This window comes from Eutrigla gurnardus, assembly GCF_963514095.1.
Source record: "Eutrigla gurnardus genome assembly, chromosome: 8".
NCBI classification, from domain to species: domain Eukaryota; kingdom Metazoa; phylum Chordata; class Actinopteri; order Perciformes; family Triglidae; genus Eutrigla; species Eutrigla gurnardus.
Window position 1 is genome coordinate 10481125 of NC_139922.1, and position 13141 is coordinate 10494265.

Consider the following 13141-nt stretch of genomic DNA (forward strand, 5'->3'; position numbering starts at 1 on the left):
ACAGCATGATGTTCATGAAGTAAATTGTGGTCCATTTAGAGTCAAATAGACCATAAAGCAGGGGATGCTTTAGGGCGTGGCCAGCTTATAATTGACAGACTGCTACCACAGCAACACTACTGCATCGGCTTCACACCAGAAGATGCAATAAGTCGTGTCCATCAGATCCACCCGTTGCTCTTCCTCAGCCCAAATATGGTCATTATGCTTCAATACCCAAGTCCACAAACAAATAGGTGAACACCGAGCCAAACAGGCAGGATTGAAAGGGTCTCTGATGCATGGACATGACCACATTATGAAGATGAGTTCCATATGATATGAACGTATTTACTTCGTATTTCAGTTTAGTTATTATCTTATGATGTGTGTCATGTGATTGTGTCTTCTGAGCAGACACACTCCATGCCATGTGTTTCAGCTTCTTTGGGATTTCTTCAGCAATCTAGTGGACAATGATGGGTTAATTAATTTTAGTTACCACTCATTCTCATATAAATGTACTCAAATAATAGCCAGAGAGCACGACTTATGATGTGGGCATAAACAAATAAAGGCTGCTTGCTAGCTGTGACTGTGAATCGACTGCATTTTTACGTCATCTTGTCTCAAACGAAGAGAACTGGGTTTCATTATAAGACTGATCAAGACCACAGCAGCAGGATGCCACTAAACTGTAAATGTTTTATTTAACATCACTCTGGTTGCTCATAGGAAACAAAGGCAAATCCCAAGACATCAAATTCACCTCTGCAATGCCTTTGGATGATTCTATCAAGACATGGTACACATATACATTTTGCATAGCAATAACATTGGTCAGTGGAGAGGAATTTGTTTTATGTGGGTGTCATTAAGGGAATGTGGATCTCGCAGTTTTGCATGTTCCACCGCATTATTACAGAAAGCAGGAGGCCTCATGCACCACAAGGTCTGAACGAGATGTAACCGGTAACATTAACTGAAGGTCTCTCTCTCTTTCTCTCCTTAGTCTCACACACAAACACCACACAGAGAGGTAAATAAATGAAGAAAATATCCTGATAATGAATTATTTACTGGAGACGCTGCTTGAATTGCTGGTGCACCAGCTGCAAACACTGCAAGGCTCTGTTTTGTATCAAAGAGAAAAGTCTCTGTAATGTTCCCAACATATGGCAATCGCAAAGCCGGTATTGCTAAAAACTCCAGCGCACACAGAGTTCCCATCTGCTAATCTTAGATAAAACCACACACTTATGATACAAGGGCCTTCGTATTCAGATCCTACATGGTTTCTGAGCATTTTTTTTTAATCTAAAGGAATAAATGACAAGTAAGTGGAGCGCTGAGAGAAAAGATTCTCACATTTGATTGCATCCAGCGTACTGAAGAGTCCTTGGAAAGGATTAAACTCCAGCTCCATGGCTGCTTGTCTTGCTGAGTCTGACCTCTGACCTCCCATTGGAGAAGAGCACGAGGATTATGACTCCCCTTATATAATCTATATCTTTTTTTTCTATCAGCTTGATCCTGTATGAGCCTTTTCTCCTGCCCTGAGCATTTAAATGGACATCCAGTCCTATCATTATTATGAAGGTCAGACTTCTGGCCCCATTCTATCCTCCTCAAATGTATGGCTCAACAATGTAACTACTATGCATCACGTAATGGCTGATGCCACTGTTTCATTTTCTGTTTTAGCCATTTAGTTAACTTTAACAAGATGTATACACAATAGATTTTACCCTCTACAGTTTGAGTGAAGCCGTAACCACAAATGCATCTATATTTAAATATATAGGGGCTATCCATTAGGGAATATTAGTGAAATTAGCATTGTAATGAAAATCCAATTCTGTTTAGTAGAAGTCTAATTGAAGAAAACAGCCATATATACCCCTCTCATTCTCACCGTGGAGCAGAGGACGCCCATACATCAGCCTAATTGCCTTGATAATAGCGGCTGAGTAACACAGCGACGGTGAAAGGCTCTTGAGAGTACTGTATGCGGCCCGATGCACCACCAGCCATCTCACACTCTGAACAGCATTGACATTCAGAGGCCGACGCGGCTGGCTGCTTGATCATGCAGCAGGCGCTGTCTGTTTTGCAACAAGTAGAATTCAGTGTGTTCATTTTCAGCTGGTCTCACATGATCCGGTTAACACAGTTAAAAGGAGGCTAAATTGCATCAACGATTAGGCCGACAAACAACGTTTGAATGTGTCGTCTTTCATGAGGCTGTCTTCATTTGGATCATATCGGTTTGGTAGTTTTTACTATGCTGGATCTGTGTCATAGCAGCGGAGGTGGTTTTTTTAACATGCCTTAGAAATAAGGCTTTTGCAGAGGTTATTAATTTATCAGCAGTTACATTTTAACGGTACACACGAGGCAGAAAAGGAATGGTGGAGTATAAACTGCTGGGCGCAATTAGCAATTGTTTTATTCCCAGGGGAAATTCACTCTTGATTAATCATGCAAGTAAACATTCAAGTGTCCTGATGAATTAGCTTTAGGTTTGGCTGTCAGCAGTGTTGTTGCAGAGGATTTGGAGTTCTTTAAAAGACTCGATACGGAATTCAAAGCAAATGAGGGATTGCCTCCTTCCGGCTCTCAACATGGTGATGGGTTAGTCAGCAGTTAGCAGCTAACAGTCCAGTGCAAATAATGACTAAAGTGCCTTCAAATGGATCACCATGAGAAATGAGAAAAATGGCAGTCAATGGCAAGGTAAATTGAGAAACATGCTTAATTCATGATACTATACAAACCCAGGGCCGTGACTCAGGCAGGTTGTATTGCAGTTTTCTACACTGGTTACAGGTATTTCTTTGTTGTTTTGAACTTTGAGTGCATTTTCAAATGAATGTGTAGAGGCTAATCTTTTTCCTCGATACAGGAGGTGTAATCAAAAACATTTATCATGGTTCAGTTCCATTTAGAATGTAAATGGGATGCAACCGATATTAAAGCTGAATCAACTGAACTCCAATACAAGCTGGCACACAAAACGCTGACAAAGGGGTCTAAAACTCTCTGTGACTCCTTCCTTATTACATAGAATAATTTGTTTGAGTCTTGCTATGAAAAATATTGATTAGTGGAGCTTTAAATTTATTAGCCAGTGTGCGACGAGTCACAATGATCAGTCTATAGTGCATTGATCCGTTGTCACGACTGTTGCCCACCCACTTGTTCAACTACACTTTTGGAGTAACTCATATGCTCTTTAATGGAAAACAGACTCCTCCCCTTTTTGCTGAAACGTTGTCATTTTGGAGTGCGTGTCATCCAAAGGCAGATCGATCTCTTAGATGGAGTGAGGTGGAGGTTGAGGCAGGCTGGAGTGATACTGCAGCTCAGAGAAACATCTCCTGCTCCCCTTCAACACCGCTGTAATTACCACATTCCGTTTGTCAAAGAAATAAACAATAAGAGGCGTCCCCCACAGCACCCGCCCACAAGCTATCTGCTACCTCACACATTGTCCTCCGCCATCCTCGCCATCTTCTGCCACTCTCTCTCTCTTCCTCTCTCTCTCTCACTGTCACACTCTCGCATCAATTCTTCCCTTCATCCTCACGATATATTCGTCTCTCACAAACACACAGAGGCTCGCTCTCATAAACACTGGCACGCTCATTAATTCAATCTCTGCTGATGATTTATGAACGCATACAGAGGCTCTTTTTCCTCAGTCCCATGAACACTCTTCGGCTCATTTTCATTTCTTCGTCCATCTCCTCCCTCTGCGGGTTGACGCGGACGGCTGCCGTGCCGTAGCCATCGTGCAACGTTGGCCCTCGAGAGCCTTCCCCTGTTTATCTTAGAGATAATGATAATGCTTCAGGGCGACCGGACTCAGACTCATCACAGCCTTTTATTGCCTCAATGAATGAGCGTGGAGCTTACAGATGACTGTTACTAAGAGATACAGCATTAGATTAGCCACCTGCTTGAATCATTGTGACCCCAGAATCAATGGAGGATATGGGATTTGCAGAGCGGGAGATGATAATAATTTCAATTATTAGTGGTAACCTCTGAGATTTTCCAGTTTGTACAGTAAAAGCTGTTGAAATATGTGCTGAAATCATTCAAATTAAGCAGCTAGATTGGCATTTGCTGTGTGAATTTTGTAAATTGTTCAGGAGACTCCCTGACGTTACAATGGACCTGTGATCACCATAACATTTTTCTTGGACTCCGAATGTGTGACGCATTAGGTCTGACATGTGCATGGATTCGGCGTTGTGGGCTTCACGGCTAAGTGGGAAAAGACAGATTATCATTGCTGAGAGCAACTTCAGAGGCTCTATCTCTTACTCAGCAGGTTTTTATGTCCCGGCTTTGAATATTATCAACAGGAGAAGGGCTGTGGGCATTGTTGCCTGCTCCGGCTTTGTAATGTCAAATCGATACCTGGTACGCTTCGGGTTTCACAAATGAAAAATACAAGCAGATTTGATCAATGTACAAGAGGGATGTATGACTTGAGGCTTGTAATGCTCTCGTAATACAAGACAGATCCATAGCACAGCCTCAGTGGTTGGGGGTAATCTATGAACGGCACTTAGTTGGTGCAGGTTTGACTCCTTTCTATTGACTGAATAATCCGGACAAATCTGTGAGTAGGACTTGGACTCTCTTTTGAATAACAGCATTATTTAAAACAAGCACAATCCTCTGAAGTGTCACTCTTCTGTCAGGAAACAGTTCAGAATGGCAGTTACACTTCAGTACCATTAAATAGTGGGTATTACTTCGATTCTGTGGTGCTGACATGTTTGGAATAATACTCCTCATCTGCAAGCACAGGATTTCCCCAGAGGGGAAACACATCTGATCTTCTGCTTTCATGGGGAATTGCTACAGGATGAGTGGAAAATATTGTGACTGTCACATTATGAGACATATAGTTTATATTATGTTCATGGTTGTATTGCAAAACAAATATTAGCTGATTTCCTCCACCTTTCATGAGAGAGGTTCAGTTGTACCATGTGTGTAAATCAGTCTTCTTGTGTGTGGTGGATCACTGTTTCAGTTTACCATATAAGTCAATAGTGGTCTGTGAACAATTACATGACCACACAATGAAAGTGTAATGTTTCAAGGCAAACATTGTATTCTTTTGGATTCTGTAATATCTTGACGTATCCTAACGAGCCCCCAGAAGTCCACGTAGGGAAGCGACATACACTTGCCTCAAGTTCGGCATCTTGGCCATCGCCTGCTGCGTGGGAAGAGGTGAGGGTGGTGGACGGGTCAAATAGTTGGAATCTAATTTGCATAAAAATGACTTAAAATCTTTGTTTTCTTATAATACGACTGCCGAATGATTGTTTGAATATTTTTTTTTCAAAATAAACTTTTTCTTCACAGGAAGTAAGGTTTGGGCGACAACACCACTAAGGTTAAGGAACAAATCGTTGACATTAACCTGACTGACTACAAAGACTCACTTAACATATGAATGACAAACGTGACCATCGACGCTAACGATACACGTTACTAAAGACTGACATGACAAAATGGTGATGCTTACTTTTACTTTTCCAGGGACACAAACAAAAGTCTCCTGGATGAGTCCTGTGTTTGTTTGACCTCCACCTCCTGTCCTCTCTCTGTTTGGACTCTCTCTCTCTTTATACTACGTCTGTTGCTGTGCCCATAATGCAGCGGGGGTGCGTCACATGCACACCCTCTCACAGGCTAAATGGTCATCGTGTCGGACGCCAAGGACCACTGACCAAGCCGCATTATTTGATGCCTTGGCGGTGAGAGCGGGTTGGCCTGTCAAAGGTTTTTATCACAGATGTACCATCTGTCAACCGCTACTTTGAATAAACACCATATGCTGACAAGGAAGACTGTTGAAAAGGTCCAGAAAAATAAATGAAATAGATCCTAGTTGAGGCTAGTTTGAGTTCCATTTAAAAGGTTAAGAAGAAATGCAAATCACTCAGTTCAATGTGACATTATCCTGCAATTCCAACTGTTTTTTCGGGAAAACTTGGTCTTGATTCAAGTGTGAAAAAAAGGATGAAATAACGCCGATCTCCACTCTCATTTTCACGATTACACTTGTGTCTGTGGGCTGAGTTGGTTGATTAGGAAAGGTCTGCAAAAGAAAAAACAATATATATATACAGTATATATATATATATATATATATATATATATATATAAATTGAATTGCAGATCTCACTGATCAGAGATGCCAAATGTAGGGATTCGGTAGAATCGTGTGACCAACTCTGACCTTTGTTTCACTGTCAGTGCAGATAATTGAAGATGAGCCACTGACATCGTACTGCAGCTACAATGTGCTGGTGTCTCTTTTGTATTCTAGCATGAAACAAATGTTTCTTAAAGTCGATCTGAACTTTCAGGACTATCTATCTTCCATCTGATGATGTATTTCTGAATAAAACTGGAGAGGCAGGCGGAACATATTACATTTTATTTGATCATTCAAAAGATTAGCTCGAGACCTTCTCCAGCTCTGTGCCGCTAAAGGTTTCTGATTGATGGATGGATGTCCTGATATTATTGGTATAAATTGGTTGGTTCTAGCTAATGTATGCACGCGTCATATTTTGCTTTCCTGGAAGAAGAAAATGTTGGATTATGATATAAAATACAAAGAAACAGATTTTTAAATAATGTTTTTAGAATACAGTGCATTATATGAACAGAGATGTGATCTAAAAGGATTAAAAAGGTATTTTTCATTTCAGTTCGACTGAGTGATATTTGTGAGTAGGGAAAATGTATGGCTCCCTTTTAAACAAAGTCTTTCATACAAAGATAGATTTCTTCCTAATAATAATAATAATAATAATAATAATAATAAATGTAATTTGTATAGCGCTGATTCAAACACTAAGATGCTTCACAGAAAAAAAATGAACAAAAAAAATAAAAAAATAATTAATGGTATTGTGCAGCTTGAACTAAATGTGGCAGAAAATTACAGATTGTGCAAAGAAGCTATTTGAGAAAGGACAGCATGCAGGGCTAAATGGTTAAAGTATTGTTCATGGGTAAATGAAGATGAAATCATAGTGTTTGCTATTTGGAGTCACTAATGCTAAAATGATTTAATTACATGGTTTCCGGTCCAAGACTCTGCTGAGGTTATGGCTTACATTCTTCTTGAAAAGCTGCCTCTTTGCTTCATCTGCTTTGTACATTTTGGTCTTTCGTGTCTATGAAATTAAGTTGGCCTTTGTCGCTGAGGTTTTGTACCAAACCATTTCCCTGACGCTGGATCATTGCTTTTCTAATTCTTTGGAGGGAAATGTCAGTCAAAAGGACAGCTTTTCAATCAAACCAGATCAATAGAAACATGTGATTTCCATCCACAACATTACTGATTGCCACTGACTAGACATGATTTTGTCTCCTTCTATGTCCGTCCAGCCATGTTCACAGAGGTGCCTCATGATATGACGGCTCAGAGAGGTCAGGACGTGGAGATGGCCTGCTCTTTCAGAGGGGCGGGAACGCCCTCGTATTCACTGGAGATCCAATGGTGGTACATCAGGAACCATCTGGACTGGACAGACAGACAAACCTGGACCACCAATGAAGTAGGTTCATAAGAGAAACTGACTTCATCAACCTGCAGCCTCTATTCAAGGCTTCAGCTTAAAGCATATTTATAGTCTTTTCAACTTTTTTTATACAGTTATGGCTGTAATAATACCATTGTGCTCATTATTTAAATCCTAAGATCTGTAAGTTTTTACAGACGTAATGGTTCAACTACCAACGTTTTTTCTGTGCATTGATGAATTTCCATGTGCTCACATTTGTTATTATTCTTAAAGTTAAGTATTTTAGATTATCTGGCCAATTTACATAAGGATTAATGTTGAAAAAAAATATTGCTTGATGCAGCAAAAGAATACATAAGATAAATAAATACATTATATTTGGCAGAAGATCAATTAATTCAGCACATTGTTAGCAGTGATGTCAGTAACGTGTTACTTAGTAACTTAGTTACTCCAATGTGACCACTTTTTTCAGTCATGAGTAATTTAGCGCGTTGCTATTTTCCAAACGTAATCAGAGTAAAGTTACTTATCCAAATGTTTGTCATGTTCCTCAATAAATATATATTTGCTTTCTTCTTGTGTCTCTGGAAGTGAAGTCACGTTTTCAGCCTGAGGACAGTTCATGTGTCGGCCACACAAACATAAAGTAACTAAGTTACTTTTTAAAAGCTGTAATCAGTAATCAGATTACTTTTCCAAAGTAACTGTGGCAACACTGATTGTTAGTGACATATATTACCTACATGGATTAATGAGGATTTATCTATTGGTTGACACTGTGTATATATTCTCATTCTACGTTTATAACTCCAATATAACTGTAATCTGACTGATGATCTAAATATTTTTCTAGGTGACTCCTGGGGAGGAGATGCCAAAGGATGCGACAAAGATAAGTGTGAGTTTACCTCTAACTGTTGTCTCTGCAAACAACGCCTCATGTTTGCCTTGTGTGTTTGCTATATGATGAAATGAGCCACGGAGCCCTCATGATTACATTACAATGTTTATCTCCAGATGTTGTACTTATGCGGTACCCACAACGATCTGATTTCCACTCTGTTGCAACAAACACGTTCACCTCACCCTCGATGGGTTTGTAGAATCACAGCGTCAACTAAAGAGCAGGCAGCGCTGGAGCTCAGAGAACATCATCCTTGGATTCTCATAAAGGCCCCTGCTACGTTATGAATGAAACAGCAAATAACAAGGGCTCGGAATTCTCCAGAACTTTTTACATCGTCCAGTATCCGTACTTTAACATCTTAGTAGAACAGAAGCTCAGGCGTCTTTAGCTTCTGTACCGCAATATATTCCTCAGCAACACGGAATATTTGAGCGGTGTACAATCACACGAGGGATTTAAACCCACGGGGTCCAGGGCCCACTGTCAGCTAGGATCCACTCACACCTAGTAGGAAAAGCGGTTCCAGATAATGTATGAATGGACATTTGATTTGATCTAAAAAGTGGGAGGGTACACACAAAAGTTGCAGATTGATTGATGGATATTATTGGTTTATATTGGTTGATACTAAATATTTGGTTTTACAGGAAGAAATTATGATTGAATGTTGATATAAAAATATCAACATATCATATATTTAATAGCTGCACAATATCAACGGGGATATGATCTAAATCTATATTTCTATTACATCTCAACTAAAAAAATAAGTTACTCAGCCTGGTGAACAGTTTCCCACAACTAGATACTGAGGCAGACAGCACAAACATACATTGGCTCAAAATGTGGATGTTTTCCTTGTAATTAACTGCAAAAGTGAGCAGGATCTAGCGCTCTTTACCTTGTCATCGCTAGATGCCTCTGCCGACTGTACAATTACAAAAATGAGCAACAACTGCTGCTGGCTAATTATGCATTTGTATGCAAGTAGTGATGTAGAAGTAAATAAAATGGCATATAAAGTTAAAAAGATTCAGATATGCAAAGATGTGTAGCGCAGAAACAACACACACACACACACAAAAACCATGGCGCCTCTCTCCTTCCTCCCAAGAGGCCAACTGCTGCTGATTCGCTATTATGAAAATGCCAGCTGTGGATTTGGTGTGTGATTGTGTGAGTGTAGCTGAACACTGCAGGCTGTACAGCTGGAAAATTATTATGAGCTTATAATGAATGTTGGCCCACATTCATTTTGTAGAGCAAAAACATGCAGTCCACATACTAGAGCGCTCCATAGCATCATTAAGCTTTTACATACAGTCACACGCAACGGCCGCCACACATACTACACACTGCTGCCGTCACAGGCAGGAAGGTGGGTGATAAGTGAAGTGGTATTTATATCTCTGTGAGTCACATGTCACAATGTCCCCACTCTCATTCTCCCAACAGTACTTCTCTGTGAACTTCCGAAGCTTTTACCTCCAAGATGCAGTCTCTTGATACTTTCAAGGCCATAAATAGAATTTTTTTAGCTGCAACTCTCTCTCTCTCTCTCTCTCTCTCTCTCTCTCTCTCTCTCTCTCTCTCTCTCTCTCTCTGTGTGTGTGTGTGTGTGTGTGTGTGTGTGTGTGTGTGTGTGTAGAGTGTATCCAGTGTAGAATGCAGAAACTATTTGAGCATCACGTTGTATGCTGTAGCTCTCATATTGTGTCTGTACATTCATGATTTTAAACACCGCTAAGCCTAATTTATAATCGGCACCCATAAACCTTTATACGTACAAGTTCAACATTTTATGAAATAAAGTTAATCGCTTCTGTGCTGACAGTTGTGTGAGAAGATCAATAAAACTGTCATATAAAGTGGCTGACAGTAAAGATTGTAAACTGCCAGCACTTCTAATTAACACACTTGTTCAGCAAACTATCTGAATACTTTTTAATTTTCTTTGACATACTATACCATGACTTTATTATGAATTTTTTCCGACATACCATACCATGACTTCTTTATGACTTTTTTCAACATACTATACTATGACTTTTACATTTTTTAAGTTTTTCAACATTGTGTTATGGCTTTTTATTTATTTTGACGTTCTATACTATGACTTCATTAGGACTTTCTTTGACATACTTTGAATTTGACGGTTTTTTTTACGATACTATACTATGACTTTTTTTAGTACTCTTTGGCTTACTACTGACTTACTTTTAAAAAAATTTAGACATACTATACTATTACTTCATTTTGACTTTTTTTTTGACATAGTATACTATGATTATTTTGACTTTTTTTCTACATATCATACTATTACTTTTTTATTACTCTTTGACTTACTCTACTGTGACTTTTAATTTTTTTCCACATACTATACTATGACTTTAATATGACTATTTCAAAATACTATACTGTGACTTTAAAGGTTGACAACATTGATAACATCCAGCCCATAGATGTCGAACTCACACTCCCCCTTCCATTGCAATCACGTCACAACACAGCTGTTCCTCGAAGTGCCTGGGCCAAAATCCGATTTTCGATTACGATTATGATTATTTTGTGAAATGACAAAAGGCAAATAAATTATTTCAAATATGCTGTTTTTTATTGAACATTTTGCAAATAATTTCCCCATTGGGATTTGAGTGCAAACCTTGCTCTTATTAAACAAAAAATCCCTCAAGGGATTAATATAAAGAACAATTAATGAACTTTTGCCATCTGGCTTTGCTCCATGTTATCTTCTTGTAGACCTCTTGTAAAAAAAAATACAATCCCTTTGGGATTAAGAGAACAACCTAACTTTCACATGTATCTTCAGGTGTGTCCATTAAACAAAAATGAATGAATAAATTGCAGAACTTTAACTTAACTAAAAAATCGATTTTATGATTTTCACATTTTTAACATCGTCCTAACTACATAATCTCAATTATGATTTAAAATCGATTAATCGAACAGGCCTAATCTACACAGAGGTAAACGAACAATAATTTTGGATCCGTCAACATTTTTTTAAATGATTAATTCACAATCAAAAATGTTTTTTCATGAGAAGTGATACTTTGATTCTGCACCTTTCTAAAAGCTCTGTGAATGTATATTTTTTAATTATTTGTTAATAAAACTGTTATCAATATGACCTTTAATGACTTTTTTCGACATATTATATACTATGACTTACTAATTTTTTTTGACATACTATACTATGACTTTTTATGACTTACAACATACTACACATTGACTTACATTTTTGTTCGACATTCTATACTATTACTTTTGTATTACACTTACTATTACTACTAAATTATTCGTTTAAATAAAAATGTTATCAATATGACCTTTAATTACTTTTTTCAACAAACTATACTATGACGTTATCAACATACTATACATTGACTTACATTTTTGTTCGACATTCTATACTATTACTTTTGTATTACACTTACTATTACGACGAAATTATTCGTTTAAATAAAAATGTTATCAATATGACCTTTAATGACTTTTTTCAACAAACTATACTATTACTTTTTATTACTTTTTCGACTTACTATACTATGACTTTTTGCGTTTTTTCAACGTACTATACCATGCCTTTATTATGACTTTTACACACATACTATACTATGACTTTGAAATTATAGTAGACACACTATATTATGACTTTTTTTATTACATTTTTCGACATACTATACTATGACTTTATTCTAACTTTGTTCGACATACTACAATAAGACTTAAAACATTTACAACAAATATTATGAATTTAAATTTTTTTTCAACGTACTATACTATGCCTTTATTATGACTTTTTTCGACATACTATACTATGACCTTTAAATTATTTTAGACATACTATTTTATGACTTTATTCTAACTTCTTTCAACATATCTATGACTTAAAACATTTTTCGCCATATATTATGACTTCTACATTTTTTTCAACATAATATACTATTACTTTTTTAATACTTTTTTGACTAACCATCCAATGAATTTTTTCAACGTACTATACTATGCCTTTATTATGACTTTTTCAACATTCTATACTATGATTTAGGATTTTTTCGCCATACTATACGATGACTTACTAAACTATTATTTTATTATGACTTTTTTCCGCATACTTTACAATGACTTTAATTTATTTTCGACAAACTATACTATGACTTTTTTTGACATGCTATACTATGAATTTATTATGACTTTTTTCAACATACTATACTATGATTGTAAATTTTTTTCGACTTATTATACCATGACTTTCTTATTACTTTTTTCGACATTTTATCCTATAACTTTTAAATTTTTTTTTGACATACTATTTTTTGTTTCTTTTTCACCTACTATACTATGTCTTTTTTAACATACTAAACTATGCCTTTATTATGATTTTTTTTCCACACACTTTGACTTTGTTATGAATGTTTTCACATACTATACTATGACTTTGACATTTGTATCGACATATTATGCTATGACTTTATGATGAGTCTTTTTGACATAGTTTACTATGACTTTGATTTTTTTACATAGTATACTATGAATTCGTTTCGACTTACTATACTATGACTTTATTGTGAGTCTTTTCGACATACTATATTATGACTTTTTTACGACTTTCTCGACATACTATACTTTGACTTTTACATTTTTTCGACATACTACA

General features: G+C 37.2%; 1 protein-coding gene across 1 annotated transcript in view; it reads left to right on the forward strand.

Moving 5' to 3' along the window:
* Window positions 1-13141, forward strand: part of vstm2la (V-set and transmembrane domain containing 2 like a) — a 42212-nt gene that overhangs the window by 24794 nt on the left and 4277 nt on the right. Inside the window, exons 2-3 of the mRNA XM_084016051.1 lie at window positions 7414-7583; window positions 8407-8451. Of these exons, the coding sequence (XP_083872177.1) occupies window positions 7414-7583; window positions 8407-8451 (215 nt within the window). The remainder of the gene's footprint in view (window positions 1-7413; window positions 7584-8406; window positions 8452-13141) is intronic.